The following is a 26,752-nucleotide window of genomic DNA, read 5'->3' on the forward strand; positions in this document are numbered from 1 at the left end:
CATACAGTATAAAGAGACATGCAAATCCAACACAGTCTTCATCTTACTGACTTAAATATTTACACTTACTAATTGATTTACATTTAATACTTTTCATTCTCTGAATGTCTCTTTAATATTGTAATGTATTATTTTAGGCCTGTAGGAAATGGCACACCCAGAAAAACAATGTAAAACTATCACTCACTCTGTGGGATAAGCATCAGGATCAGGTGCATTGCAAGTCTAGCGCCAGGAAGGGCCAGGGACCTAGTCATGCTGAAAACTGGCTCTTGGGATGCATAGCAATGGCTCTTGAACCAAACTCCTGAAGAGGGGCTAGACACCTTTTTTGGAGTTGCCTGAGGTGAGAAGTTCCAGGTGGGTGTGGGGATACTCATGAGCCCCCAGATGAGCACTGTTGTCTCGCTGATGGCCACTTTGTTGCAAGTGCTAGTTGCTGAGAGGAGGTCTTCAACTCTGATTGTTGTTTGTACCTATGCAACAAACGGCAGTTTGGAGTACCATGGAATGAAATCTCTGGGGGCTGTCCTGGAAGGATTGCCGACCGGGGACTCTATAGTTCACCTGGGGAACTTCAGTGCTCATGTTGGCATCGATGGAGAAACCTGAAGGGGGGTGAATGGGAAAAACAGTCTGCCTGATCTAAATCTGATCTGAGTGGTGTTATGTGATTGGAATCTCTGCTTGTCATGGATTGGCCAAAATGAACACCATGATCGAGCATAGGGAGGTTCATAAGCATTGATGGCACCAGAACACCCTAGGCCAAAGATCAATTATCGACTTTGTAATTATATCATCATATCTGTGGCTGTATGTCTTGGACATTTAGCTAAAGAGAGGAGCAGAGCTGTCAACTTATCAGCACCTGGTGGTGTATTGGATCAGATGGCGTGGGTGGCTGTTGGATGGACCTGGAAAACCAATACACGTAGTGAGGGTGAACTGGGAATGTCTGGCTGAAGCCTGGAAGCACCTGTGGTCAGAGGGATTGGACCTTGTCCTGGCGGAAGCTTGAAAACTGACTGGTGGCCACCAGCGATAAAGGAGGCCATCAGGCTGAAGAATGAAGCCCTTCAGTTTTTGTTGGCCCAGTGGTTGCCTGAAGCAGTAAATGGGTACTGGTTCGCCAGACGGGCTGCAGCTGCAGTGATTGCGGAAGCAAATACCTGGGTGTGGGAGGAGATGGGTGAGGACTTTTGGTTGGCCTCAAGAAAGTTCTGGCTAGTTCTGCCAAGGGACTTCAACGCTTACATGGCCAATGATGGAGAAACCGGGAGGGGGGTGATTGGGAGGAACAGCCTGCCTGATCTGAACCTTAGCAGTGGTGTTACTGGACTCCTGTGCTAGTCATGGTTTGACCATAATGAAGACCATGTCCGACCATGGGGTGGTTCATGATTGTACTTGGCACTAGAACACCCTCATCTAAAGATCAATGAAAAAACTCATGGTTGCAACATCAGATCTGCAGCTATACGAATTGAAGAAACAGGTATGGAGAGGAGCAGAGCTAAAAAAAATGATCACAACCTGGTAGTGAGCTGAATCAGATCAGGCTTGGTCACGAAAAACAAAGGTCATTCGCATTCAACTTCCAAGGGTCCCTCAAGTCATATCTTAATGTGACATCCTGCCCATGGACACAGCTAAAAACATGATTGGACACTATTGTGATATGTGACACCCTGACTCCAACCTGGTGGTGAGCTGAATCAGGGATATTGTGTGAAGTATGAAGACTCAGTGGTAAGCCTCACCCATTTCCCTGACAGAGGTTACAGACGAGTCAAAAACTCTTCAATGGCATTTTTCCCAAAACATGGAGACCTGAGTATGTGCTCCCATTACTGGGTTATCGCACTGCTCAGCCTCACGGGGAACGTTTATTACAGGGTCCCTGAAAGGAGGATCCAACTGAATGTCAGACCTCGGATTCATGAGGAGCTAGGCAAGTTCCGTCCTGGCCTTGGAACAGTGGACTTGGAGAAGGCTCATGACCATGTCCCCTGGGGAGTCTTGTGGGGGGTACTGCGGGAAAACAGGGCACCACGGTCATTGCTACAAGCTATCCGGTCCTTGTATACCCAAAGTCAGAGCTGTGTACATATACTCGGCAGAAAGTCAAACTACTTTTCAGTGTTTGCTTCTGCCAGGGTTGTCCCTTGTCACCAATTCTGTTTGAGATCTTCATGGACAGGAATTCAAGGTGCAGCTAGGGGGGAGGATAGGATCCAGTATGAGACCTCAGAATTGCATTTCTGCTCTTTGCAGATGATTTGGTTATGTTGGCTTTATCACACAATGGCCTCCAGCACACACTAGAGTAGGTTGTAGTGGAGGGTGAAGCAGTAGGCATGAGAGTCCGTACCTCCAAGTCTGAGTACAGGTTCTCTGCTGGTAAATGGTGGTTTGCCTTGTTGGGATTTAAACCGGACATCTGAAGACATCTCCTGTAAGTTCAGTTTACAGGGAATGGCAGATGTTGCCTCTTTTGTTGATTCAACAAAGAAAGGTCATTTGAATTCAACTTCCAAGGGTCCCTAAAGTCATACCTCAGTGTGACATCCTGCCTATGGTCCCATCTAAAAACGTGATTGGCACTACTATAACAAGTGACACCCTGGAATGTCACCAAGCCAACTTAGATAGAAGCTTCTGCACTCCATTGGGTCTTCTCCTTTGAACTCTATAGCCCTTAGATGCACGAGTGAGTGGACCCTACACTCTTCCATAAGTGGGTCAAAAATGACCCGTGTTAGAATCACTGTGTTTTTATGTCACTTTTGTCATTTTGGTTAAGAAAAATCATTTTTATTATATTTTGGTCCACATAAGAATGATTTCATGGTTGAAATATTTTTATTTTTCAGTGTTTTTTTTTACATTTTTAACATTTTTAAAACATTTTGAAAATTGGAAATGAAAATTACACAACAGCAATAGAACAATGTCAACATCCATTTTGTACGTGTGGTGTGTGTGTGTGTTTGTGTGTGTGTGTGTGTGTGTGTGTGTGTGTGTGTGAAAGAGAGTATATGCGTGTGTGTGTGTGTAACTGTACAATCCTGTTCAGTTGGATTTCCAGGTGGACGACCGACACCTCCACCTGGACAATAGTCTGGGTCCTCATCGTCTGATATTTCAGATTCTGAGTCCAATCCCATAACTGCCTCTTCATTCAGCATCCTTACAACCATTTCAGCTGTATACCTCGCAGCCATAACACTTTGGATGAGGAAACATAAAACGAAGAGAATGTTTTGAATGACAAGCAAACCTATTGATCAATATGTAGCTATATAAATAAATGCACACATGCATCCGCGCGCACACCGACACACATGCACACACAAGTGCGCGCGTGTGTGCAAACACACACACACACACACACACACACACACACGTGCACGCAATACATACAGTAAAGTACATATATTTATCTAGCTAATGTTAGCTAGCTATTTTCGCAAACTATAAAATAGGCAAATTTGATGATAGATGATAAGAAACACATACTCTTTCACACAATATTCAATCACACACACACACACACACACACACACACACACACCAGATAGGGAGTATACTTCGAAACTAGAGGCCATTGTCTGTGTGGTCCACAAAATATAAATTTCAGACAGTCACAGATGATAAGATTCAAAGGTTACCATGAAATTCCATAGGAAATGAATGTGGGTCATTTTTGACCCACTTATGGAAGCTTGGGGTAGTAATACAAAAACTATAATTTTGTAAAATGTATAAAAGGTAAGTGAAAAATTTTAATGGCATGATAACAAGTTTTTTGAGGAATAGCTGGAATATGAAATGATAACAACTTTTCATTACGAAGATATCACAAGAAAACAACCTCACCGTGTCATTTTTGACCCACTTATGCATCTAAGGGACAGAGCAGGGTTGTGGTTGTTAGTTGCACCTGCTACACCATTCCTCCACCCTGTGTCAACTTACACAGCAGAAGCTATAAACAAAGCTCTCTGATCTAGTTGCAGCCTGCTCAAGCAGCTAGACTGAAGACCTGTTTTTAATTAGTGGTACCTGTCTTAACGTTAAAAGAGCAGTTGTGTTCTGTCTTAAAAGGACATCCCCAATTATCAGGGCCAACAACTCTGAGCTAAGCTTCCTGCTGCTCTTCTTCCTGGCTTTATGTTTCTTATGTCCGTTAACTTTCATTGGACCACCCTCTGAGTGGTCCTGCAAACTGCGCCACACAGCACTTGGGAACACCTTCATGGCACCTCTGTCCTCTGTATGTCTTGTGTTCTCTGAAAAACAATAGCAGTGTTATTGGCCTTCAAAGCTACACTCCCAGTTAGTAATGCAATGAAATGGTTTGGTCCTCCACAGCAAAGAATGACTGTAGTATTTTTCACATTCAGTCATGTTTTCATATGTATTTTTTGATCGGGGCGTAACGATTCGTTGAGATGGATCGATATATTGATTCAGTGATCAGCAATCCAATATTATCAATGCAAAGCAAAAACATTTATCCATTTTATCATCTTTAGGTTAGGCCTATATTTTGAAGTATTGCATCACTGTCAAACAGCAGGAGGCAGTCGACAAGTAGCCAAGAGGAAGACAATAAGGATAACGTTATTTACTCTGGAATATATCAGTAGTGTGGAAATATTTTCGATTTCTGAGAAAAAAGGGGTCAAAACACAAAGCACATAAACAATGACGTAACGACAAAAAACACAATGCACCTGCCTGGATGGGCATCCTACTCTGCTAACTTCTCACTAAAGCACCATTAGGTGCTCTGTTTCAACAATGTTTGACTGAAAAGACATGCGTGCATGCTGAAATTCAAATGTGCTGTCCTGTCAGGAGATGCAGTGACTTAAAACAACGGTGAGCAAGAAATATAATAACATTACATGTAAACTGTTAAGCTATGAGTATAGGAAAAAAGTAAATATTCTGAAGCTAATAATGTGTGACTAGCAAAAAGCAAATATTTTGTCTATGAATCTTGACAGTTACTGAGCTGAATTTTGTACTTTTGTTACGTAAACTATGTTGTTAGTCCATGTTTTATGGCTGTTGGGAGAAGTTTGCCTTTAGGGCTTTGAGCCAGATTGTTCTGAAGTTTTAGGAAAAAGATCATGGTTTGAGTTAAAATGAAAACATTCTTCCAGAAAGGACTGTCTGACTGAAGGTTAGGTTATCTCATGTGCTGTTTTATGTGTGTTAGTGGAGTAAGTTTAAAGTAAACTTTACTGTGCTTATTATTTATGTCTTGTTTTATCCTGTGTGGCTCAAAGAAATCTTTCATGTGCTGACAATAAAAATTAAAATAAATCAAATTAATAAAGACAAATATGATACCAAATATGTAGTGCTGAGTTCTTTCTCAAAATGTTAATACCATTACTGCCATTTCTATAATATTTCTGTACCTGCTTTATTTAAGACAGCATTAAACCACACAAACAACCGATCAAAGGTGTGCATTTGTTAGGCTTACCTGGAATGAGCTTAAACACAGTAAAAGAAAAAAAAAACTGTCGAACAACCTTAGAAAGACATTTGGTGTTCAAAATGATAACTTTGCAAGAGGAGTAAGAGCATCCTCTGTATGCTGTATAGTAAGCTGACGTACAGTAGAAGGAGGGAAGCTTTTGTCTGAAAATCTATATAAACCAGTGTCAACAAACAGTATGATCACATGCAGAGAGTTGAGGGATGGAGATCTCAGCTCTCTTTATTGGCCTGATGCTGTCTCTTCATTTGGGTGATCTTAATTCAACTCTTGCTTTGAATTCTGGGGATGGTCTCAAACAAAGCGCTTGGTGTACAGAAGATAAGACTGTTGTTGGGTCCAACACTGAGGCTTCATCTGTGAAGTGTAAGCTTCAGGGTGCCACTCGTGTACCTGCCTTCTCAATGGATGGTGACTATGTTATTGGTGGGGTTTTCTCCATACACTCCTACATGCATACAGTGAAGCACAACTACACCACCATGCCTGAGCCACTAAGATGCACAGGGAGGTGAGTAAGAGTGAGAAGTGGAGGATAAGAGTATGTTTGCATGTGTGGGGATGAAAATGGTTTGATCTGCGTGATGAGCTGATGAAATTGTGCCACAAAGCAAAGAACGTATATACTTTCACAATCTGTGACACGTCAGTATTTTCAGTATGAACTTTAGGTATTATATTGACAAAAATAGTAAAATATAGTAGACTAAATTAAGAAAAAAAGTTTTTTGGTGTTTATTGTCTGAAAGTTTAAGTGTGTTTAAGATCTGATACAAATATTAACAAGATAATGATTAAAATACATAAATAAGACTACAGATTGACTTGACTACTGTTAATCCATACTTTACAATTCATGTGAATTTTTGACTGATATCTATTCTTGTGTGTTAATCTTTGGTGTTCAGGCAACTTGTTGATGTATGTCTGTATTTGTTTCAAAGCAGCACGTGCAGTAATCAGTTATTGCTCATAATTATGACTTGCAGTTTTCCTTTATTATGTTTTTTTTTTTTTTTAAATTGTGAAGTGTCCTTTTCATATACAAGTTCAAATAATGACAGGAGTGTTTGTGCAGCATTGGCTTCCGTGAACTGCGCTTTGCACGTGCAATGATTTTTGCCATCGAGGAGATTAACAACAGCATGGAGCTGCTTCCTGGCATCAAGCTCGGTTATCAGATCTATGACTCATGTGGCTCAGTACCTGTGGCTGTGCATGTGGCATTTCAACTTTCAAGCAGCCTGGACCCAGTGTTTTACACCCGTGACAATTGCTCACAGTCTGGTATGGTGATGGGTGTCGTTGGTGAGTCTGGGTCCACGCCATCCATCAGCATCTCACGCATCATTGGGTCCTTTAACATTCCTCAAGTAAATATTTAGAATTTCTGAAAATTGTGTGTTTGATATACAGTACTGATTTTATATTTTGTTTGGGTTTTTTGTCTGTCCTGTTGAATAATTAGAATGTTGTTTTCTGTTAGGTGAGCCACTTTGCCACTTGTGCATGCCTGTCAGATAAGCAGCAGTACCCGACTTTCTTCAGAACAATCCCTAGTGACCAGTTTCAGGCTGATGCTCTGGCCAAGTTGGTAAAACACTTTGGCTGGACATGGATAGGTGCTGTCAGGTCAGATTCGGACTATGGCAATAATGGCATGGCGTCTTTCCTGGCCGCAGCACACAAAGAGGGAATCTGTGTGGAATACTCCGAATCTTTCTTCCGGACCAACCCACGTAGCAGGATCCAGAGAGTGGCTGATGTTATCCGCAGGTTTCTACATCACTGATTGTGCTTTTGTCCACTGAGCTGACACTGATCTTCTTCACACAAAACTACATAAAATGTTTTGTTAAGTATATGATGGAGGATTGTATCTTTCTCTCAGTTTCAAATTGACCATTTATCATTTATTCCTGTCATTACTCTCATGTCTGTTTGTGTAATCTACCTTTTTATATTTTGAAAAATTGTATTTGTATATTCATGCTGAAATATAATGTCTTTCCAGGTCAACAGCTATGGTTGTTGTGGCATTTACAGCCTCTGGAGACATGAGGATCCTGCTGGAGGAGCTGTCACTCAAGCCTTCTCCACCTCGCCAGTGGATCGGCAGTGAGGCCTGGGTAACCAACCAAGACATGCTGAGGTTCAGCTTCTGTGCTGGAGCCATCGGATTTGCCATTGAGAAATCTGTCATCCCAGGTCTGAGAGACTTCCTGCTGGATCTCTCTCCCTCTACAGTGGCTGCCTCTCCGGTGCTTACTGAGTTCTGGGAGGATGCATTCAACTGCAGACTGGAGAAAAGTAAGAAAATTGTTTACAGAGTTTCCAGGCCACTAAACTAAATAAAGATACAAAACTTGAACTTAACTGTACTCAGAATGATTCATCATCATTCATTTACTTTAAATGCATTAAAACACGTGAACATTCATAGATGTTACTTATTGTCTAATGGCTGAGGATTGTAAGCCTAAGATGGAATACAAGAAGGTGAAAAAAAGGGGTTGACGCAACTAAAACTCTAGCAATTAAGAAAAAATAATAACAATAAAAACTGTGACATGTGCAAAACAATTCCTTGACGTGTAATGTAAAATAAGCATGTTTTATGCGATTGTGATACATAAATTTAGATAAAAGGCATGTAATTTTCAAAGACAATAAAAATCTCTCTGTGTTCTTTCAGGTACAACCACAGACAAAAGTGTATGTGCTGGAAATGAAGACATACAGACGATCCAAAGCCCATATACTGACACATCCCAGCTCCGAATCACTAACATGGTGTACAAGGCTGTTTATGCAATAGCTCATGCCATTCATAATGCAGTGTGTCAGGAAACTAATTCTACAACTCAGTGTGACAAATTCACCAAGACAGAGCCCAAAGAGGTCAGTTGAAACAAATATGTGAACACCCCAATGCCCATCTTTTGCTACAACCTATATACGTATATGTATGTATATATATATTAACATTGTCTTCATTTCTGTCCTTCACTGTCAAACTTTACTTCATCCTCACAGGTTTTAACACAGCTGAAGAAAGTAAATTTTTCCCAAAATGGTTATGATGTATCATTTGATGCCAACGGGGATCCTGTGGCCAAATACGAGCTGGTTAACTGGCAAAAAACTGAGAGTGGCAGCATTGAGTTGGTGACAGTAGGACACTATGATGCATCACTGCCAGCGGGCCAGGAGTTCAGTATCAACAGGAAGCTCACCTGGGTTGAGGGCGACACACAAGTGAGGAGCTCAAAAGTAATAATTTGACATTTTCAGATTTGGTGATCTGAAAGGATACGAAATGTGATTTCCCTGTTAGTCCTGCCCATTTTGGCCGGGGACAGATCCCTACCAAAGTCACAGAATTTTTAGCATAAAATTCCCTGTTTGTGTTTTCCAAGTAAGTGTTCTCAATAAGGCAATTTGTTCTAAAAAGACTGTAACCTTGAAAGATAACCACAGCCAATAGGAATTGGACAATGAACAGTGATCAAATACACTTTCAGTGCACATGTTGGCATGTGTACTTTTTTAGACGGACTTAAAAACTTTAAACCTATCCTTTAATCTTTACAGCTTTGTAGCACAACTGATCATTTGCGAGTTTGTATCTATGTGTCAGGTGCCTGTGTCAGTGTGCACTGACAGCTGTCCTCCAGGATCTCGTAAAGTGCTGCAGAGAGGAAAACCCATCTGCTGTTATGATTGTGTACCATGTCCTGAAGGAGAGATAAGCAATGCTACAGGTATCTTTTAATGCACTACTGTGCAATATCAAATATATAGTATGATGTTGCTTATAAGCTCTTTTTCATTTATTGTTTTCCAGATTCCCCTGATTGTTTCCCTTGTCCCAAGGAGTTCTGGCCTAATGCAGAGAGAGACACTTGTCTCCCCAAGCCTGTAGAGTTTCTTTCCTTCAGGGAGGTCCTAGGAATCATCCTGGCTGTGTTCTCAGTTGGTGGCACCTGTCTTACCATTATAACAGCAACTATATTCTATCGTCACAGGAAATCCCCGATTGTCAGGGCCAACAACTCTGAGCTGAGCTTCCTGCTGCTCTTTTCCTTGACTCTATGTTTCTTATGTCCATTAACGTTCATTGGACCACCCTCTGAGTGGTCCTGCATGCTGCGCCACACAGCATTTGGGATCACCTTTGTCCTCTGTATGTCTTGTGTTCTCGGAAAAACAATTGTAGTGTTAATGGCCTTCAAAGCTACACTCCCAGGCAGTAATGTGATGAAATGGTTTGGTCCTCCACAGCAAAGAATGACTGTAGTAGTTTTCACATTCATTCAAGTTTTAATATGTACAATATGGTTGGTTCTTAGTCCCCCTTTTCCAATGAAAAACCTCACCACATATAAGAAGAGAATCATCCTGGAGTGTGCATTAGGATCAACCTTTGGTTTCTGGGCTGTGCTTGGATACATAGGCCTACTGGCTGTCTTTTGCTTTGTGTTAGCTGTCCTAGCCCGGAAACTACCTGATAATTTTAATGAAGCCAAACTTATCACCTTCAGCATGCTGATATTCTGTGCAGTCTGGATCACCTTTATCCCAGCATATGTCAGCTCTCCTGGGAAGTTTACTGTGGCTGTGGAGATATTTGCTATTCTGGCCTCCAGTTTTGGACTACTACTATGTATATTTGCTCCAAAGTGTTACATCATATTGTTTAAGCCAGAGAAGAACACCAAGAAACATATAATGAACAAAAATCAGTCGTAAGACACCCAAAACAGTAAACATGGCAACATACAGTATAAAGTTGAGATGTGTAAATCCAACACAGTCTTCATTTTGTTGATTCAAATATTTACACTTGGGGGTTATATTACATTCAAAATTTTAATTTTTTAAATGATCATTAAATATGTTAATGTATTATTTTAGGTCTTTAGCACATGGGGCAAGGTGGAGCATAGCCTCCACACTGATAGGCATTAGGATCGGGTGCATTGTGAGCCAGGCAGCAGGCAGGACCTAGTCGTGTTGACCCCTGGCATCGCAGATTGGCTCAAGGGACTTGTTGTCTCTCTGGAACCACAGCTGGAGCAGGAGATGGAGTGGTACCAGCTAAATGGAGTTGGGCTTGACTCTACACATAGTACTTGTTCTGGAACCAACCTCCTAGAGAGAGGCTGGACTCTCACCTGTTTTAGAGTTGTCCAGGGAGAGAGGTGATATTTAGGTGTAGGGATACTCACGAACCCCCGGCTGAGCGCTTTAATGCGATTGCAAGTCTGAGAGGAGGTCTCTGAATGTTGTTTGAGCCTATTCACCGAACGGCACTTTGGAGTACCTGGCCCTCTTTGAGTTTCTAAAGGGTGCTGTGGAAGGGGTGCTGTCCTGGGACTCTATATTTCTCCTGGGGGACTTCAACACTCACATTGTCATTGATGGGAAAACCTGGAGGGGGGTGACTGGGAGGAACGGCCTGCCTGATCTGAACCCGAGTGGTGTTATGTTATTGGACTTCTGTGCTTGTCATGGATTGGGCATAATTAAGACCATCTTTGATCACTGGGAGGCTCAGATGTGTACCTGGTACCAGAACACCTAATGTCAAAGATTGATGATCAACTTTGTGGCTGTATCATCAGAACTGCAGCCCTATGTCTTTGACACAAACACTGAAGAGAGTCAACTTATCACCACCTGGTGGTGAGTTGGATCAGATGGCGGGAGAGCCTGTCGAACAGACTTCGTAAAACCAATCGCATGATGAGGGTGAACTGGAAAGTCTGGCTGAGGCCTGGAGGCAACTGTGAAAAGCTATGGTCAGAAGGTCATTGGTACCTGTCCTGGCAGCAACTTGAGAACCCAGGGTGGACACCTGTGGTAAAGGAGGCCATCAGGCTGAAGAAGGAGGCCTTTGAGGCTTTATTGGCCCAGTGGTCTCCTGAGACAGTAGACGGGTACCGGGTGGCCAGAAGGGCTGCAGCTGTGGTGGTTGTGGAAGCAAATACCCGGGAAAGGGAGGAGATGGGGGAGGACTTTTGGTTGACCTCAAGAAAGCTCTGGGTATTTCTGCTGGGGGACTTCAATCAATCAATCAATCAATCAATTTTATTTATAAAGCCCAATATCACAAATCACAATTTGCCTCACAGGGCTTTACAGCATACGACATCCCTCTGTCCTTAAGACCCTCACAGTGGATAAGGAAAAACTCCCCAAAAAAAAAACCCTTTAACGGGGGAAAAAAAATGGTAGAAACCTCAGGAAGAGCAACTGAGGAGGGATCCCTCTTCCAGGACGGACAGACGTGCAATAGATGTCGTACAGAACAGATCAGCATAATAAATTAACAGTAATCCATATGACACAATGAGACAGAGAGAGAGAGAGAGAGAGAGAGAGAGAGAAAGAGAGAGAGAGAGAGATGCAGGTAATGACAGTAGCTTACAACAACATTAATGAAAGTAATAATATTATAGTTATAGTTCTGGCTACTGTGGTACAATATGTTGAAAGTATGTATTAATATCTGACAGTATACTTGTGTGACAATAGTCATATGTGTATAATAACAGTAGAAGTATGACTAATGACTAATGATGGCAGCAGCAGCAGGAGGCATCTGGCAGGACCACGGCAGCAGCACAACCACACACGTCACGCTGTCCAGGCACCGCTGCGGTATGAGTTAATCTGAGAGACAGTGGAGCACAAAGGCTCCGGAGAAGAAGCCGAGTTAGTGACATCCAGAATGGCCGAGTTAGCAAGATGCAGTAATATGATGAGAGAGAGAGAGAGAGAGAGAGAGAGAGGGAGAGAGAGGGAGCCCGGTGTATTATAGGGGGTCCTCCGGCAGACTAGGCCTAAGTCAGCCTAACTAGGGGCTGGTACAGGGCAAGCCTGAGCCAGCCCTAACTATAAGCTTTATCAATGAGGAAAGTCTAAAGTCTAGTCTTAAATGTGGAGACGGTGTCTGCCTCCCGGACCGTAACAGGAAGATGATTCCACAGGAGAGGAGCCTGATAGCTGAAGGCTCTGGCTCCTGATCTGCTTTTGGAGACTTTAGGGACCACGAGTAACCCTGCATTCTCAGAGCGCAGTGTTCTGGTGGGATAATATGGCACTATGAGCTCTCTAAGATATGACAGAGCTTGACCATTTAGAGCTTTATAAGTTAACAGTAGGATTTTAAATTCAATTCTGGATTTTACAGGGAGCCAGTGCAGAGAAGCTAAAACAGGAGAAATATGATCTCGTTTCTTAGTTCCTGTTAGTACACGTGCTGCTGCATTCTGAGTTAGCTGGAGAGTTTTTAAGGACTTACTAGAGCTACCTGATAATAGAGAGTTACAGTAATCCAGCCTTGAGGTAACAAAAGCGTGGACCAATTTTTCTACATCTTTTCAGGTCAGGATAGGCCTAATTTTCGCAATATTACACAGATGAAAAAATGCAGTCCGTGAGGTTTGCTTTAAATGAGAATTAAAAGACAAATCTTGATCAAATATTACTCCGAGGTTTCTTACGGTAGTGGTAGAGGCCAGAGCAATGCCATCTAGAGAAACTATGTCATCAGATAAAGAGTCTCTGAGTTGTTTGGGGCCAAGAACAATAACTTCAGTTTTGTCTGAATTTAACATCAGGAAATTGGCGCTCATCCAATTTTTTATGTCTTTAAGGCAGTTATGGAGCACTCACATGGCCAATAATAGAGAAACCTGGACGGGGGTGATTGGGAGGAACAGCCTGTCTGATCTGAACCTTAGTTGTGGTTTGTTATTGAAGTCATGGATTGGCCGTAATGAAAACAATGTTCGAGCATAGGGTGGGTCATACTGTAAGTGTACTTCGTAGCAGAACACCCTCGGCTAAAGACTGATGATTGGCCTTGTGGGTGCAACATCAGATCTGCATGTTTTGAAGAAACAGGTAAAGAGAGGAGCAGAGCCAAAAAATGATCACACCCTGGTGGTGAGCTGAATCAGATCAGGCTTGTTCATGAAACAAAGAAAGGTCATTTGCATTCAACTTCCAAGGGTCCATCAAGTCATACCTTAATGTGACATCCTGCCCATGGACCTAGCTTAAAACGTGATTGGGCACTACTGTGACATGTGACACCCTGAAATGTCATTATGCCAACTCTCTTTTGATCTCCATAGAGGAGGGTTGTGGGTGTTGTCTGGACCTGCTACACCCTTCCCCCACCTTGTCTCGACTTAACTCCCAGCAAGAGCTACAAACAAAGCTCTCTGATCTAAACACAGCCTGCTGAAGTAGCCAGACTGAAGACACAAAACCCGAAGAGACTGAAGCCCTTTTACACTGCCAGATTTTCCGTGAATGTTGGGCCGTTTTGCCGGCAAGCTGCGAGTGTTTAGACACACAGAGCCAGATTGGCGAGTTGATCCGAGGTGCCCAATTTTGCACCTCGTAGGGTAGTCATATTGGCAGAACCCTTAGTTTAAACAGACCGAGGTGGCCTTCCGCAATGGGAGGGGCTGTTGAAGACTTGTGGGAGGAGCTGTTGATGAAGTTGCACGTGCGACCCACTGGTGGTGGATAAACAGGAAACAGCTGATAGCAGGAATTAGCGAGCAGCTAGTAGGGAGAGGGACAGACAAACCTGACAGACACTGTAAAGATGAGCAACTGGAGATACAAGGAATTGCGTGCCCTCCTTGCCCTCACAAACGAAGGGGCCATTAACCGTCAGATGACGGGGACGGTGAAGAACGGGCCGACTTACGAGAGAATCGCCAAAGGACTGACTAGCCGCGGCTTCCCTCCCACGTCACTGTTTACGCCACACGTAAAGCTACACATTTTGCTACTTGCTCACGCCCCCCATTGCCCCGAAAAAGGCACATTCTGTATAAACAAAAGTAGGAAGGCGGCATTTTGCTGCACTCCCCAATTTTGTTTTTATATTGCCAATGCTGAAAAAAGACTGATTGGGCTTTCCTGCAAATTTGCACAATTCCTAACTAAAAAGGGCTTGAGAAAGACAACAAAATTTATTTAGCACTGAACTTCTAACTCTGCAAGGTGAATGAGCGACTTGTTTCCTTGGATCAGCACCACCGAAACACGGCACAGTAGAGATTGCAATGAACCCCCTTCTTCTAAGCCAGGTTTATCCATAACGGACAACCCCTGGCTAACAAAAGCAGCATGTCACAGCACCAGTCCTCCCCAAATCCATTGACTGGTAAAGTAACAACTGGGCATAGCATGATTACAAGAGTACAAGTGAAGCAAGACTGTTAAACTCTGTCAACTGTGATTGATTTAATGCTGTTTCTGAACTCAAAGTTCCCGCTTCTTCTCCTCTGTCCTGACTGACCACACGTGGTGAGCCTCCCCCACTTATTGTCGTTTTTTTGTTTGCCAATTTCTGTTTTGTTTCACATACAGACCTCCTTGTCTAATTATCTGTCACTCACATGCACACGCATGCACACGCACACACACACACACACACACTCCACAAGTTCCTTACAACTGCTGACCTGTTGTGAAGTCTTGTCCCAACAGCCTCTCTGAGCTGAGAGAAAGCAACTACCCCAAGCAAAGGAGTTTAAGAATCTCAGAGTGTTGTTCTCAAGTAAGAGTAAAATCAAATGTGAGATGGACAGGCGGTTTGGTGCAATGTTAGCAGTAATGTAGGCACTCAAGAGGGAGCTGAGGCTCAAGGCAAAGCTTTCTAATATACCAGCCCTTCTGCGTTCTGAGCCTCACCTATGGTCATGAGCTTTGAGTAGTGAATGAAACAATGAGATTGTCTATACAAGCAACCAAAATGAGTTTGCTTTGTAGGGTGGCTGGGCCAAGCCTTAGAGATAGGGTGAGGAGCTCAGACATCCAGAGGAAGCTTGGAGTAGAGACACTGTTCCTTGGTGTTTAAAGGGGCCAGTTAAGATGACTGGGCATATGATCAGGATGACTCCTGGGTGCCTCCTCTAACAGACTGGGCACATCCAACTAGGAGGCTTCAGGGGTAGACCCAGAGCATGCTGGAGAGATTATACAGTACAGGCCAAAAGTTTGGACACACCTTCTCATTCAATGCGTTTTCTTTATTTTCATGACTATTTACATTGTAGATTCTCACTGAAGGCATCAAAACTATGAATGAACACATGTGGAGTTATGTACTTAACAAAAAAAGGTGAAATAACTGAAAACATGTTTTATATTCGAGTTTCTTCAAAATAGCCACCCTTTGCTCTGATTACTGCTTTGCACACTCTTGGCATTCTCTCCATGAGCTTCAAGAGGTAGTCACCTGAAATGGTTTTCCAACAGTCTTGAAGGAGTTCCCAGAGGTGTTTAGCACTTGTTGGCCCCTTTGCCTTCACTCTGCGGTCCAGCTCACCCCAAACCATCTCGATTGGGTTCAGGTCCGGTGACTGTGGAGGCCAGGTCATCTGCCGCAGCACTCCATCACTCTCCTTCTCGGTCAAATAGCCCTTACACAGCCTGGAGGTGTGTTTGGGGTCATTGTCCTGTTGAAAAATAAATGATTGTCCAACTAAACGCAAACCGGATGGGATGGCATGTCGCTGCAGGATGCTGTGGTAGCCATGCTGGTTCAGTGTGCCTTCAATTTTGAATAAATCCCCAACAGTGTCACCAGCAAAACACCCCCACACCATCACACCTCCTCCTCCATGCTTCACAGTGGGAACCAGGCATGTGGAATCCATCCGTTCACCTTTTCTGCGTCTCACAAAGACACGGCGGTTGGAACCAAAGATCTCAAATTTGGACTCATCAGACCAAAGCACAGATTTCCACTGGTCTAATGTCCATTCCTTGTGTTTCTTGGCCCAAACAAATCTCTTCTGCTTGTTGCCTCTCCTGAGCAGTGGTTTCCTAGCAGCTATTTGACCATGAAGGCCTGATTCGCGCAGTCTCCTCTTAACAGTTGTTCTAGAGATGGGTCTGCTGCTAGAACTCTGTGTGGCATTCATCTGGTCTCTGATCTGAGCTGCTGTTAACTTGCGATTTCTGAGGCTGGTGACTCGGATGAACTTATCCTCAGAAGCAGAGGTGACTCTTGGTCTTCCTTTCCTGGGTCGGTCCTCATGTGTGCCAGTTTCGTTGTAGTGCTTGATGGTTTTTGCGACTCCACTTGGGGACACATTTAAAGTTTTTGCAATTTTCCGGACTGACTGACCTTCATTTCTTAAAGTAATTAATCCTGATAAGGCACACCTGTGAAGTGGAAACCATTTCAGGTGACTACCTCTTGAAGCTCATCGAGAGAATGCCAAGAGTGTGCAAAGCAGTAATCAGAGCAAAGGGTGGCTATTTTGAAGAAACTAGAGTATAAAACATGTTTTCAGTTATTTCACCTTTTTTTGTTAAGTACATAACTCCACATGTGTTCATTCATAGTTTTGATGCCTTCAGTGAGAATCTACAATGTAAATAGTCATGAAAATAAAGAAAACACATTGAATGAGAAGGTGTGTCCAAACTTTTGGCCTGTACTGTATATCTCATCTGGCATGGGAACACTGGAAAGCGCTGCTGGGAAAAGGGACGTCTGGCGTACGTTGCTTAGCCTGCTGCCCTGGCCTCGGATGAGTGGATGAAAATGGACTAAATATTTTTTCATGGGCTGCAAAAAATTAAAAGAATAAAGTTAACTAATAAAGTCAAAACATAAGAAAGAGTGGTACTGAGTTCTTTCATTTTTATAAAATTATTCTTATTTTAAAAAATATTTCCATGTCTGCATTATTCAAAACACGATTAAAGCATAAAAACAACCCATTTAAGGTATGGTATGTAACACAGGCTAAAACAAAGCAAAAAAGGTCTGAGGATATGTCAAAATTAGGAAGGTATCTGGGGCCAGATTCATAAAACTCTGTGTAGATTCATGACTAAAACTGTGGATACGCGCAAAGGCATAAATGTGCATAGATATTCTTTTTGTCAGAATTATAAAGCCATGTGTACGTCTGACTCTGTAGGCTATTTAAATCTTGATCACTGTGGTCTTGGGAGCACAGGCATGAGCCTCCTCTCCACACCCACAGATTGCCATAATGGATGCAGAAATGCCCTTAAGCATCCATTGGCATATCAATACTTGGGCGTCTCCACCATTTTTTTTAGACCTGTCAATTAGAAATACGGTAAGGAAAGTGCAGTTTCTCTCACTGTGTCGCATCAGCGAGGTTCTCCAACTGTGCCAGTGCAACTATAATCGTTGCTGTGGCAATTTGTGGCATGTCTACCACTAATTCATCATGTTTCTGCAAACCATTGTCCTGATAAAATCTCAGTCCTCATGATTATTACATGTTAGACGGAGGACCACTTCATATAGCGCTCATGTTCAAACAGGCTTTATAAAGTGCCTCACAGGATATTTTTAATACACCTTTGACTGAATTTTTCAGAGCACTGTGTAACCTGCAAAATGTATAAAACAATCAGTGAAAATGGCAACAAACTAAAAACAATATTATCTGTCTCTCAACTATTTTTTAATATCCTTCTTATCATCACAACTGCAGCCATCTCAACCAAAACTGTATCTATGCCTGGTCTACACATCGTTTTTCTGCGCATGCATCATTTATGCATCTGGCACCTGGTGTTTACAATGATAACTTTACAAGAGCAGAAGAGATACATGGACACTTACAGTAGTAAAGATTAGTGTACATGCAGCCAAAAGAAATGACCTAGAAAGCGTGAATCAAAGACCACTGGTTAAGAGCATCCTCTCTACCCTACAGTCCCTACAGTAAGCTGGGTCCATGTCATTGGTCCAACAGCCCATTGGTCCAACATCCCATTAGTCCGATGTCCCATTGTTCCGATATGTGATTATACTAGGCTATACTGTTTTTGTGTACCATAGAGGATCAGCAAACGCAACAGAAGTAGGCTACTGGTCGAGATACATGTCTTAGAGAGAAGAGAGCGAAACACCATAACCTCCTGTTATTAACTCTGGGGTCGGGGTTGTGTGGGGAGCTCTCCGCGGTGCTGAATGGCTCCCGGCGGGTGTATTTCTACCTTGATGGTGCGCTGCAACCGGCTCTGGATCAGCTGGGAAAGGCTTGAGGCGAAGCAGGCTCACGGCTTATGTGTTTGCCACTTTCTTTTTCATTTTAACCCACACCATGATCTTTTCCTGACCCTAACCAAGTGGTTTTTGGTGGTCGGCACAATGGGATGTCAGACCAATGGGCTGTCGGACCAATGAGCAGTTCCCCAGTAAGCTGATGGTAGGAGGAGGGAAGCTCTGTCTGAAAATCTATATAAACCCATGAAAACACATTCACAGTATGATCACATGCAGATTGTTGAGGGATGGAGATCTCAGCTCTCTTCATTGGCCTGATGCTGTCTCTGAGTTTTCTGGAGCTGATCTCAGCTTTTGCTTTGAACGGTTCTGGGGATGGCATGAAACAAAGGGCTGGGTTTCCAGAGGATACAAGTGGTGCTGGGTTTGTAACTGATGCCTCGTCTGTAAAATGTACACTTCAGGGTACCACTCGTGTACCTGCATTCTCAGGGGATGGTGACTATGTTATTGGTGGGGTTTTTGCATTACATCATTACATGCACACATTAAAGCATAACTACACCACCATGCCTGAGCCACTAAGGTGCACAGGGAGGTGAGTAGAAGGGAGAAGTGGGGGATAAGAGGAGGATGTTAAACTGTGTAGAGATAGAAAGGTTTGATTTGTATGATGAGCTTATGATCATGTTGCAAAAATTTTGGTGATACAGAAAACCTGAGAAAAATCTATTGTTTCACAATCAGTGCCAATTTAATATTTGGCTATATAAATTGCAGATATTATACTCACAAAAACAGTAGAGTGTGAAAATATGCATTCTGTGTTTTTAAACTGAAAATATAGGTGTGTCTCACAACTGTTTTCTAAATATTTAACTGAATAAAAACAAATTACGAATTTTGATTTACTTGACTATTGATAATTTGTGCATTACGGCCCATGTGAATTTTGGACTGATATCTAATCCTGTGTTTTGAACTCGGCGTTCAGGCAATTCATTGATGTGTATTTGCTCCACAGATGCAGTGCAGCCATTGTATCTATTTCCAGTGCATAATTTCAAATTGCAGTTAATCTTAAGTGTGCATTTCTAGGACAATTTCTTTAACAAAAGTGTCTGTGTGCAGCATGATCCTCCATGAACTGCGCTCCTCACGTGCAATGGTGTTTGCCATCGAGGAGATTAACAACAGCACGGAGCTGCTTCCTGGCATCAAGCTTGGTTATCAGATCTATGACTCGTGTGCCTCAGTGCCCGTGGCTGTGCATGTGGCATTCCAGCTTTCAAGTGGTCTGGACCCAGTGTTTTACACAGGCAACAGCTGCTCACACTCTGGTATGGTGATGGCTGTCATTGGTGATTCAGGGTCTACACCATCCATCGGCATGTCGCGCATTGTTGGGTCTTTCAACATTCCTCAAGTAATTGTTTTTAATTTCTGGCAAATAATTAATATACAGGGATGATTTTTTTTTGTCTGCCCTGTTAAAACAAACACTGTTGTTATCATTTAGGTGAGCCACTTTGCCACTTGTGCATGTCTGTCAGATAAGCAGCAGTACCCGACTTTCTTCAGAACAATCCCTAGTGACCAGTTTCAGGCTGATGCTCTGGCCAAGCTGGTAAAACACTTTGGCTGGACATGGATAGGTGCTGTCAGGTCAGATTCTGACTATGGCAATAATGGCATGGCGTCTTTCCTGGACGCAGCACACAGAGAGGGAATCTGTGTGGAATACTCTGAATCTTTCTATTGGACCCACCCACATAGCAGAATCCAGAGAGTGGCTGATGTTATCCGCAGGTTTCCACATCACTAATTGTGCTTATGTTACCTTTGTTGACACTAATCTTCTCCACACATTATTATCTTGGCATGTTTCTGTTTTTCATCATGATTGTTTCTCTGATATTTTTTACTGATATTTTCTAAACAAATAGTCAGTGAGATCAAATATTATCTTTCTCTCCAGGTCGACAGCAAAGGTTGTTGTGGCATTTACATCCCCTGCAGACATGATGATCTTACTGGAGGAGCTGTCACTCAAGCCTTTTCCACCTCGCCAGTGGATCGGCAGTGAGTCTTGGGTAACAGACCCTGACATGCTGAGGTTCAGCTTCTGTGCTGGAGCCATCGGATTTGGCATTGAGAAATCTGTCATCCCAGGTCTGAGAGACTTCCTGCTGGATCTCTCTCCCTCTAAAGTGGCTGCTTCTCCGGTGCTTACTGAGTTCTGGGAGGATGCATTCAACTGCAGGCTGAGAAAAAGTGAGGAAGCTGTGCTGATTTTAAGCATAGGTAAAACAGTTGGATTGTGCAGTGTTTTAATGTGAGCTGGAAAACGTAAGGACTAAAAAATAGGATTGACAAACTAGAACAGCAAATATTAGAAAATAGATTAAGTCATATTTGTAAACATTGCTTCGAAATGTGTGAGCATGTTTACAGCACAATATACAGTATATATGTAGTTTTCTACAAGGCACATTTAGCAATTTAAAAATAATGACAATAAAAATAAACAAAACAAAAAGGATAATAAACACAGATTAATGAATAATAATGTTATATCACTGTCAGGGCTAATAGACAGGTGTCGCTGTCTCTGTGTGTTTTTAGGTGCAGCCACAGACGAGAGTGTATGTGATGGAACTGAAGACATACAGATGATCCAAAGCCCGTACACTGACACATCTCAGCTCCGAATCACTAACATGGTGTACAAGGCTGTTTATGCAATAGCTCATGCCATTCATAATGCAGTGTGTCAGGAAACTAATTCTACAACTCAGTGTGACAAATTCACCAAGACAGAGCCCAAAGAGGTCAGTTGAAATGAATAACTATGTGAACACCCCGATGCCCATCTTTTGCTACAACATATATTTTTATTAAATATTATTTTATTTCACATTGTCTTCATTTCTGTCCCTCATTGTTTAACATTACTTCATTCTCACAGGTTCTTACGCAGCTGAAGAAAGTAAATTTTTCCCAAAATGGTTATGATGTGTCATTTGATGCCAACAGGGATCCTGTGGCCAAATACGAGCTGGTTAACTGGCAAAAAAGTGAGAGTGGCAGCATTGAGTTGGTGACAGTAGGACACTATGATGCATCACTGCCAGCGGGCCAGGAGTTCAGTATCAACAGGAAGCTCACCTGGGTGGAGGATGGCACACAAGTAAGGAGCCCAAAAGCAATCATTTAACATATTCATATTTGATGAACTGAAAGGAAATGATATGTATTTTTGGTCCCCACCACTCCTGTCCATACTCGCTCTGTAAAGAGATCTGTTCCAAACTTACAGTATATTTAGTATGAAAGTTTCCCTTTTTATTTTCACTTGCTGAGCTACTGCAGAGGGATAATAACAAATAAAGGAATCCATAGATGGCACGATGGCATTAGCTATACTCAGGCTGTTTGTTTAGTTATTGTTTATGAAGATCAGTCATACATCTCATTTGACAAAAAAAAAAAACAGGATGCATCTTAAGGTTGTGGCTGGTAGACAGATGATCTCAAACCTGGACTTTATAACCTTTTTTTATTTTACCTACACATAAAAGAAATGGTTCATAGCAAGTTGAAAACAAAAATTATCATAGCTTTTTCCACCACAAGGACTATCGAGCAGACATCAGGTTTACACATGATACAAAACAAAACAAAAATCAAATAAACCACAATATGAGTGTAGGCCACTGTAAGAACAGTCTACACTGGTTGGTATTGAAATAGAACAATTACAAATTAAATCATAACAAGAGCATTCACAAATAATATTTAGCCTTTGAATTTTGAAATAACAATAACAAATATAGCCGCAAGTGACAATTGCAGGGTTTAAGCCAGTGCTGACCTTTGAAACTTGAAAACGAGTAGGATCAAGACCGTTTACAGTGTAGGACACCTGCCTTAAAGATAAACAACAGGTTTTATGACAAACAGATGCTCTTTGGTTTATGTCAAAATCTCTACTGGGCCACGCTCTTCTTTGGAAACACTTTCGCTGCCTATTGATCAACTGCAGAAACATTTTGGGGACATGATTTAGTGGCTTAGGTAAAATGATGTGTGAACAAACCCTAAATTTTACAAAAGGAACAGGTGGTGCCTCCTGTTGATTGATTTTAAAACAATTTAACACACTTGGTTGATCATTATTATTTAACATACCCTGCAAGCTTTGTAATGATTGGTTAATCAATTTCTCATTTATAGTCTGATTTGTATTATCCCACACCCATTATTTGTGTTTGTGGTGCCCCCTCTTGTCAATTTAGATGAAACTTTCAGAATATGTTCCTGGTCCCTGATAAGATATTTCTTGCAAGGTTTGTGATTACTGACCCAAAGGTTGTGCAGTAAGGTCCATTTATGTGCTGCGAAGTTCATTTAAGCAATATCACACTCGAGCTTGTGATGTTGTACTGTGATATTGTCACAGCTGTGATTCGGTTGCAGGCACGAGGCCTATACAACAGTTCAACAGTTAAATAAGCAAGGCTGATTAAGAAATGTTGAAAAATGAGGACAAAATAGATAATTTAAGCATTTTATTTGTCTTCCGCCAACAAAAATAGTTCCCTCAGGACTCCGCTGTCACCGTTGCTATGTAACGCAGACATGGTGCGCCAGGCACTTACTCTTTATACACATTTATCAGCACGTTTCCATTAATTGTGCAGCCGGTGAAATAAGTCTCTGGTGACTGCATGGTGGACTGTCACTTCACAGGCACAGCCGACTCTGCCATCTGATCTGACAGTATGTCGCTTTTCTCCAAGTCATTGAGCTCCGCTGATGAAACACTGACAAACCTGGATGTGTGCTCAGATGGATTCAGCTTCTCCTCTCCCTCATCTTCCTCTGATGACCATTCATAGTTCAATTCAAAACTTATTTTAGGAAATAAATCCATATTTTTGGCTGTTTGACAGTGGATGAATTAATTAGCCTACAACGCAACTGCTGACCTAACTGACACTAACCGTCAGTTTTGATTTGATTATTGATTGCAATCAGCTGTGAGGCGGAGTGATACATACACAGTGAAATAACTGTGATGTTGTACTCCAATATCATCACGGTTTTACTGTCTCTCGACCAATCAAATTGCAGGGCCGGAACTAACTGTTGTATAATGGTCAACAGCTTCAAAACGCATTTTGATATCATTAACAGTAAAGGGTTGTTGACAAAAATTCTCATTGAATTCTCCTCAGGAAGGGATGGCAAAAACATGTTTTTCAAATAATTCAAAATGGCATAATTTTTTCCAGGAGGACCTTAATGGTTCTTGAGGCCTTTTTATAGAGCACATTGAGCTGTACTTGTGTGTCAAGATTCAAATCAGTCCATGTTACAGTGTGGTGTTCAAATGTTGACCCTAAATTATAGCGCCCCCATCTGGCTGATTATTGTCACATTTCTTGAGCAGCATTTGCACACGTCTTTCAATGACTGGTGCAAATGCCATGTCTCTATGAAAAAAAAATAAAAATAAAAAATAAAAATAAAAAATAAAACAGCACAAAAACAATAAGGCTTCAGCCTTTCGGGCTTGAACTCATATTAATGCACCTGTAACGTTTACTTCCCAGACATGGCCTACAGGGTTAAATCACTCACTAGGTAGTGATATGCAGAACAACCAATCACTGACTTCACCTAGCTCACTAGAAAACATCACGGACTTGGGTGGGCAGGAAGAAAACAAAGCAGCCATCCAAATTTAAGTTATAAGTAATAAGTTATAAACTAATAATAAGAATAATTCCGTGCAGTAGTGTAAAGCCAACAACCCAAATACACACACACACACACACACACACACACACACACACTGGTGAAGGTGGTTTGGCTGCAAATTTGCTGTATACCTAATGACTCAATTCGAATATATAGTGATATGGTAACTTTAATGTTAGTAGACTGTCCTCCAAAAATCTTATTTTTGTTAAACATAAATTAAAAAAAAAAAAAATCAAAGCTAATTATGGGAAAGCTAAGCTTCCCCTACCCTCTTAATGGCATCAACTATTAAGGAATCTAAACGAAAGTCTGTGACTCTGAATGAAAACTGCTTGATTTGTCTAACTCCGACTCCTGAAGCCTCATTGTAGCTTCGGCTGCATTTCAGAACTCATGTTTACACAAAACATAATGCACATATTGAATATTATTTACATATTCATATATGTAAAAACTGTTTTACGACAGACTTGCAAAATGTGAGTCTATCCTTTAATCCTCACAGCTTTGTAGCACAACTGAATAAGTGTAAGTCTGTTTGTATCTATGTGTCAGGTGCCTGTGTCAGTGTGCACTGACAGCTGTCCTCCAGGAACTCGTAAAGTGCTGCAGAAAGGAAAACCCATCTGCTGTTATGATTGTAAACCGTGTCCCGAAGGAGAGATTAGCAATGTAACAGGTATGTTTTTTGTATTTATTTGTTTTTGGAATGCATATCTACAACATGAAATATATGACTGTTAAAAGCCCTTTTTTCAGATTCCCCTGATTGTTTCCCTTGCCCCAAGGAGTTCTGGCCTAATGCAAGGAGAGACATTTGTCTCCCCAAGCCTGTAGAGTTTCTTTCCTTCAACGAGATCCTCGGAAACATCCTGGCTGCATTTTCAGTTGGTGGCGCCTGTCTTACCATTATAACAGCAGCTGTGTTCTGTCATCACAGGACATCCCCAATTGTCAGGGCCAACAACTCTGAGCTGAGCTTCCTGCTGCTCTTTTCCCTGACTCTATGTTTCTTATGTCCATTAACCTTCATTGGACCACCCTCTGAGTGGTCCTGCATGCTGCGCCACACAGCATTTGGGATCACCTTTGTCCTCTGTATGTCTTGTGTTCTCGGAAAAACAATTGTAGTGTTAATGGCCTTCAAAGCTACACTCCCAGGCAGTAATGTGATGAAATGGTTTGGTCCTCCACATCAAAGAATGACTGTGGTATTCTTCACATTCATTCAAGTTTTAATATGTAGTATATGGCTGGTTCTTAGTCCCCCTTTTCCAATGAAAAACCTCACCACATACAAGAACAGAGTCATTCTGGAGTGTGCATTAGGCTCAGCTATAGGGTTCTGGGCTGTGCTTGGATACATAGGCATACTGGCTGTCTTTTGCTTTGTGTTAGCTGTCCTAGCCCGGAAACTACCTGATAATTTTAATGAAGCCAAACTTATCACCTTCAGCATGTTGATATTCTGTGCAGTCTGGATCACCTTTATTCCAGCATATGTCAGCTCTCCTGGGAAATTTACTGTGGCTGTGGAGATATTTGCTATTCTGGCCTCCAGTTTTGGACTAATACTGTGTATATTTGCTCCAAAGTGTTTCATCATATTGTTTAAGCCAGAAAAGAACACCAAAAAACATTTAATGAACAAAAATCAATTCTAGGTCACTCAAGGTTTGGAAACAGTTAAGATGGAAACAGCAAAAAGCCTATTATCTACAAATTCAACAGTCTTCATCTTGGTGATTTTAATTTAGATTTGCAAGTTTGCAAATTCAATATTTTTATTTTATGATGTTATTTGTGCTCTGTTATTGTGTTGTTTTCATGTGCTGACGATATAAATGAAATTAAACTGAATGAAATGAAATTGAACTTAAAAAAGTGATATTTACAAACATGTGTGGAGTTCTTCCTCAGAATTTTAATACAGTTTATTGCCATTTCCATACAATTCTGCTTTACTTAAGACCAGGGCGTAAAATTAACACCCGCCAAGCGCCAATGGCGGGTAAAAAATGAGTTTGGCGTGTAAAACAAAAACACACACCCGCCAGTGGCCGAAGGAAAATTTTGAATTGCATGTGGGTTTTTTATGTGCTTCGACCATTTCTGCCAGCTGTGTCCAGGGACGGTTTTTGCTATGGGCAGGGCGTAAAATTAACACCCGCCAAGCGCCAATGGCAGGTAAAAAATGAGTTTGGCGTGTAAAACAAAAACACACACCCGCCAGTGGCTGATGGAAAATTTTGAATTGCATGTGGGTTTTTTATGTGCTTCGACCATTTCTGCCAGCTGTGTCCAGGGACGGTTTTTGCTATGGGCAATGTGGGCGACTGCCCAGGGCGCAATCTATGTGAGGACGCACGGGCGCCCTCGAAAAAAAACAAAACAACAACAACAACAACAAAAAAACTCGCCAG

The 26,752-nt window shown here is 41.9% G+C and overlaps 2 protein-coding genes across 2 annotated transcripts; both read left to right on the top strand.

Annotated features, from left to right (window-relative positions):
- The first annotated feature begins 5,910 nt into the window (after positions 1-5,910).
- LOC117259887 (extracellular calcium-sensing receptor-like) lies at positions 5,911-10,273 on the top strand. Its single transcript, XM_033631671.2, has 8 exons — positions 5,911-6,032; positions 6,600-6,894; positions 7,008-7,297; positions 7,536-7,831; positions 8,217-8,422; positions 8,558-8,779; positions 9,162-9,285; positions 9,369-10,273. The coding sequence occupies exons 1-8, from the start codon at positions 5,926-5,928 to the stop codon at positions 10,271-10,273; spliced, it is 2,445 nt and encodes an 814-aa protein (XP_033487562.2). The 5' UTR covers positions 5,911-5,925.
- Positions 10,274-19,129: 8,856 nt separating this feature from the next.
- Positions 19,130-25,993, top strand: LOC117259889 (extracellular calcium-sensing receptor-like). Its single transcript, XM_078166792.1, has 8 exons — positions 19,130-19,158; positions 19,692-19,986; positions 20,080-20,369; positions 20,539-20,834; positions 21,186-21,391; positions 21,529-21,750; positions 24,885-25,008; positions 25,089-25,993. The coding sequence occupies exons 1-8, from the start codon at positions 19,130-19,132 to the stop codon at positions 25,991-25,993; spliced, it is 2,367 nt and encodes a 788-aa protein (XP_078022918.1).
- The last annotated feature ends 759 nt before the right edge of the window (positions 25,994-26,752 follow it).

The sequence above is a fragment of the Epinephelus lanceolatus genome, chromosome 4 (genome assembly GCF_041903045.1).
Source record: "Epinephelus lanceolatus isolate andai-2023 chromosome 4, ASM4190304v1, whole genome shotgun sequence".
Taxonomy (NCBI): Eukaryota; Metazoa; Chordata; class Actinopteri; order Perciformes; family Serranidae; genus Epinephelus; species Epinephelus lanceolatus.

Excerpts from the sequence above, each read along its gene's own strand:
- LOC117259887 (XM_033631671.2), top strand. The coding sequence starts at position 5,926 with ATGGATGGTGACTATGTTATTGGTGGGGTTTTCTCCATACACTCCTAC. Across the intron at positions 8,423-8,557 it reads CCAAGACAGAGCCCAAAGAG|GTTTTAACACAGCTGAAGAA; the intron begins GTCAGTTGAAAC and ends TCATCCTCACAG. Across the intron at positions 9,286-9,368 it reads AGAGATAAGCAATGCTACAG|ATTCCCCTGATTGTTTCCCT; the intron begins GTATCTTTTAAT and ends ATTGTTTTCCAG.
- LOC117259889 (XM_078166792.1), top strand. The coding sequence starts at position 19,130 with ATGCCTGAGCCACTAAGGTGCACAGGGAG. Across the intron at positions 19,159-19,691 it reads CCACTAAGGTGCACAGGGAG|CATGATCCTCCATGAACTGC; the intron begins GTGAGTAGAAGG and ends GTCTGTGTGCAG. Across the intron at positions 20,370-20,538 it reads GTGGCTGATGTTATCCGCAG|GTCGACAGCAAAGGTTGTTG; the intron begins GTTTCCACATCA and ends CTTTCTCTCCAG.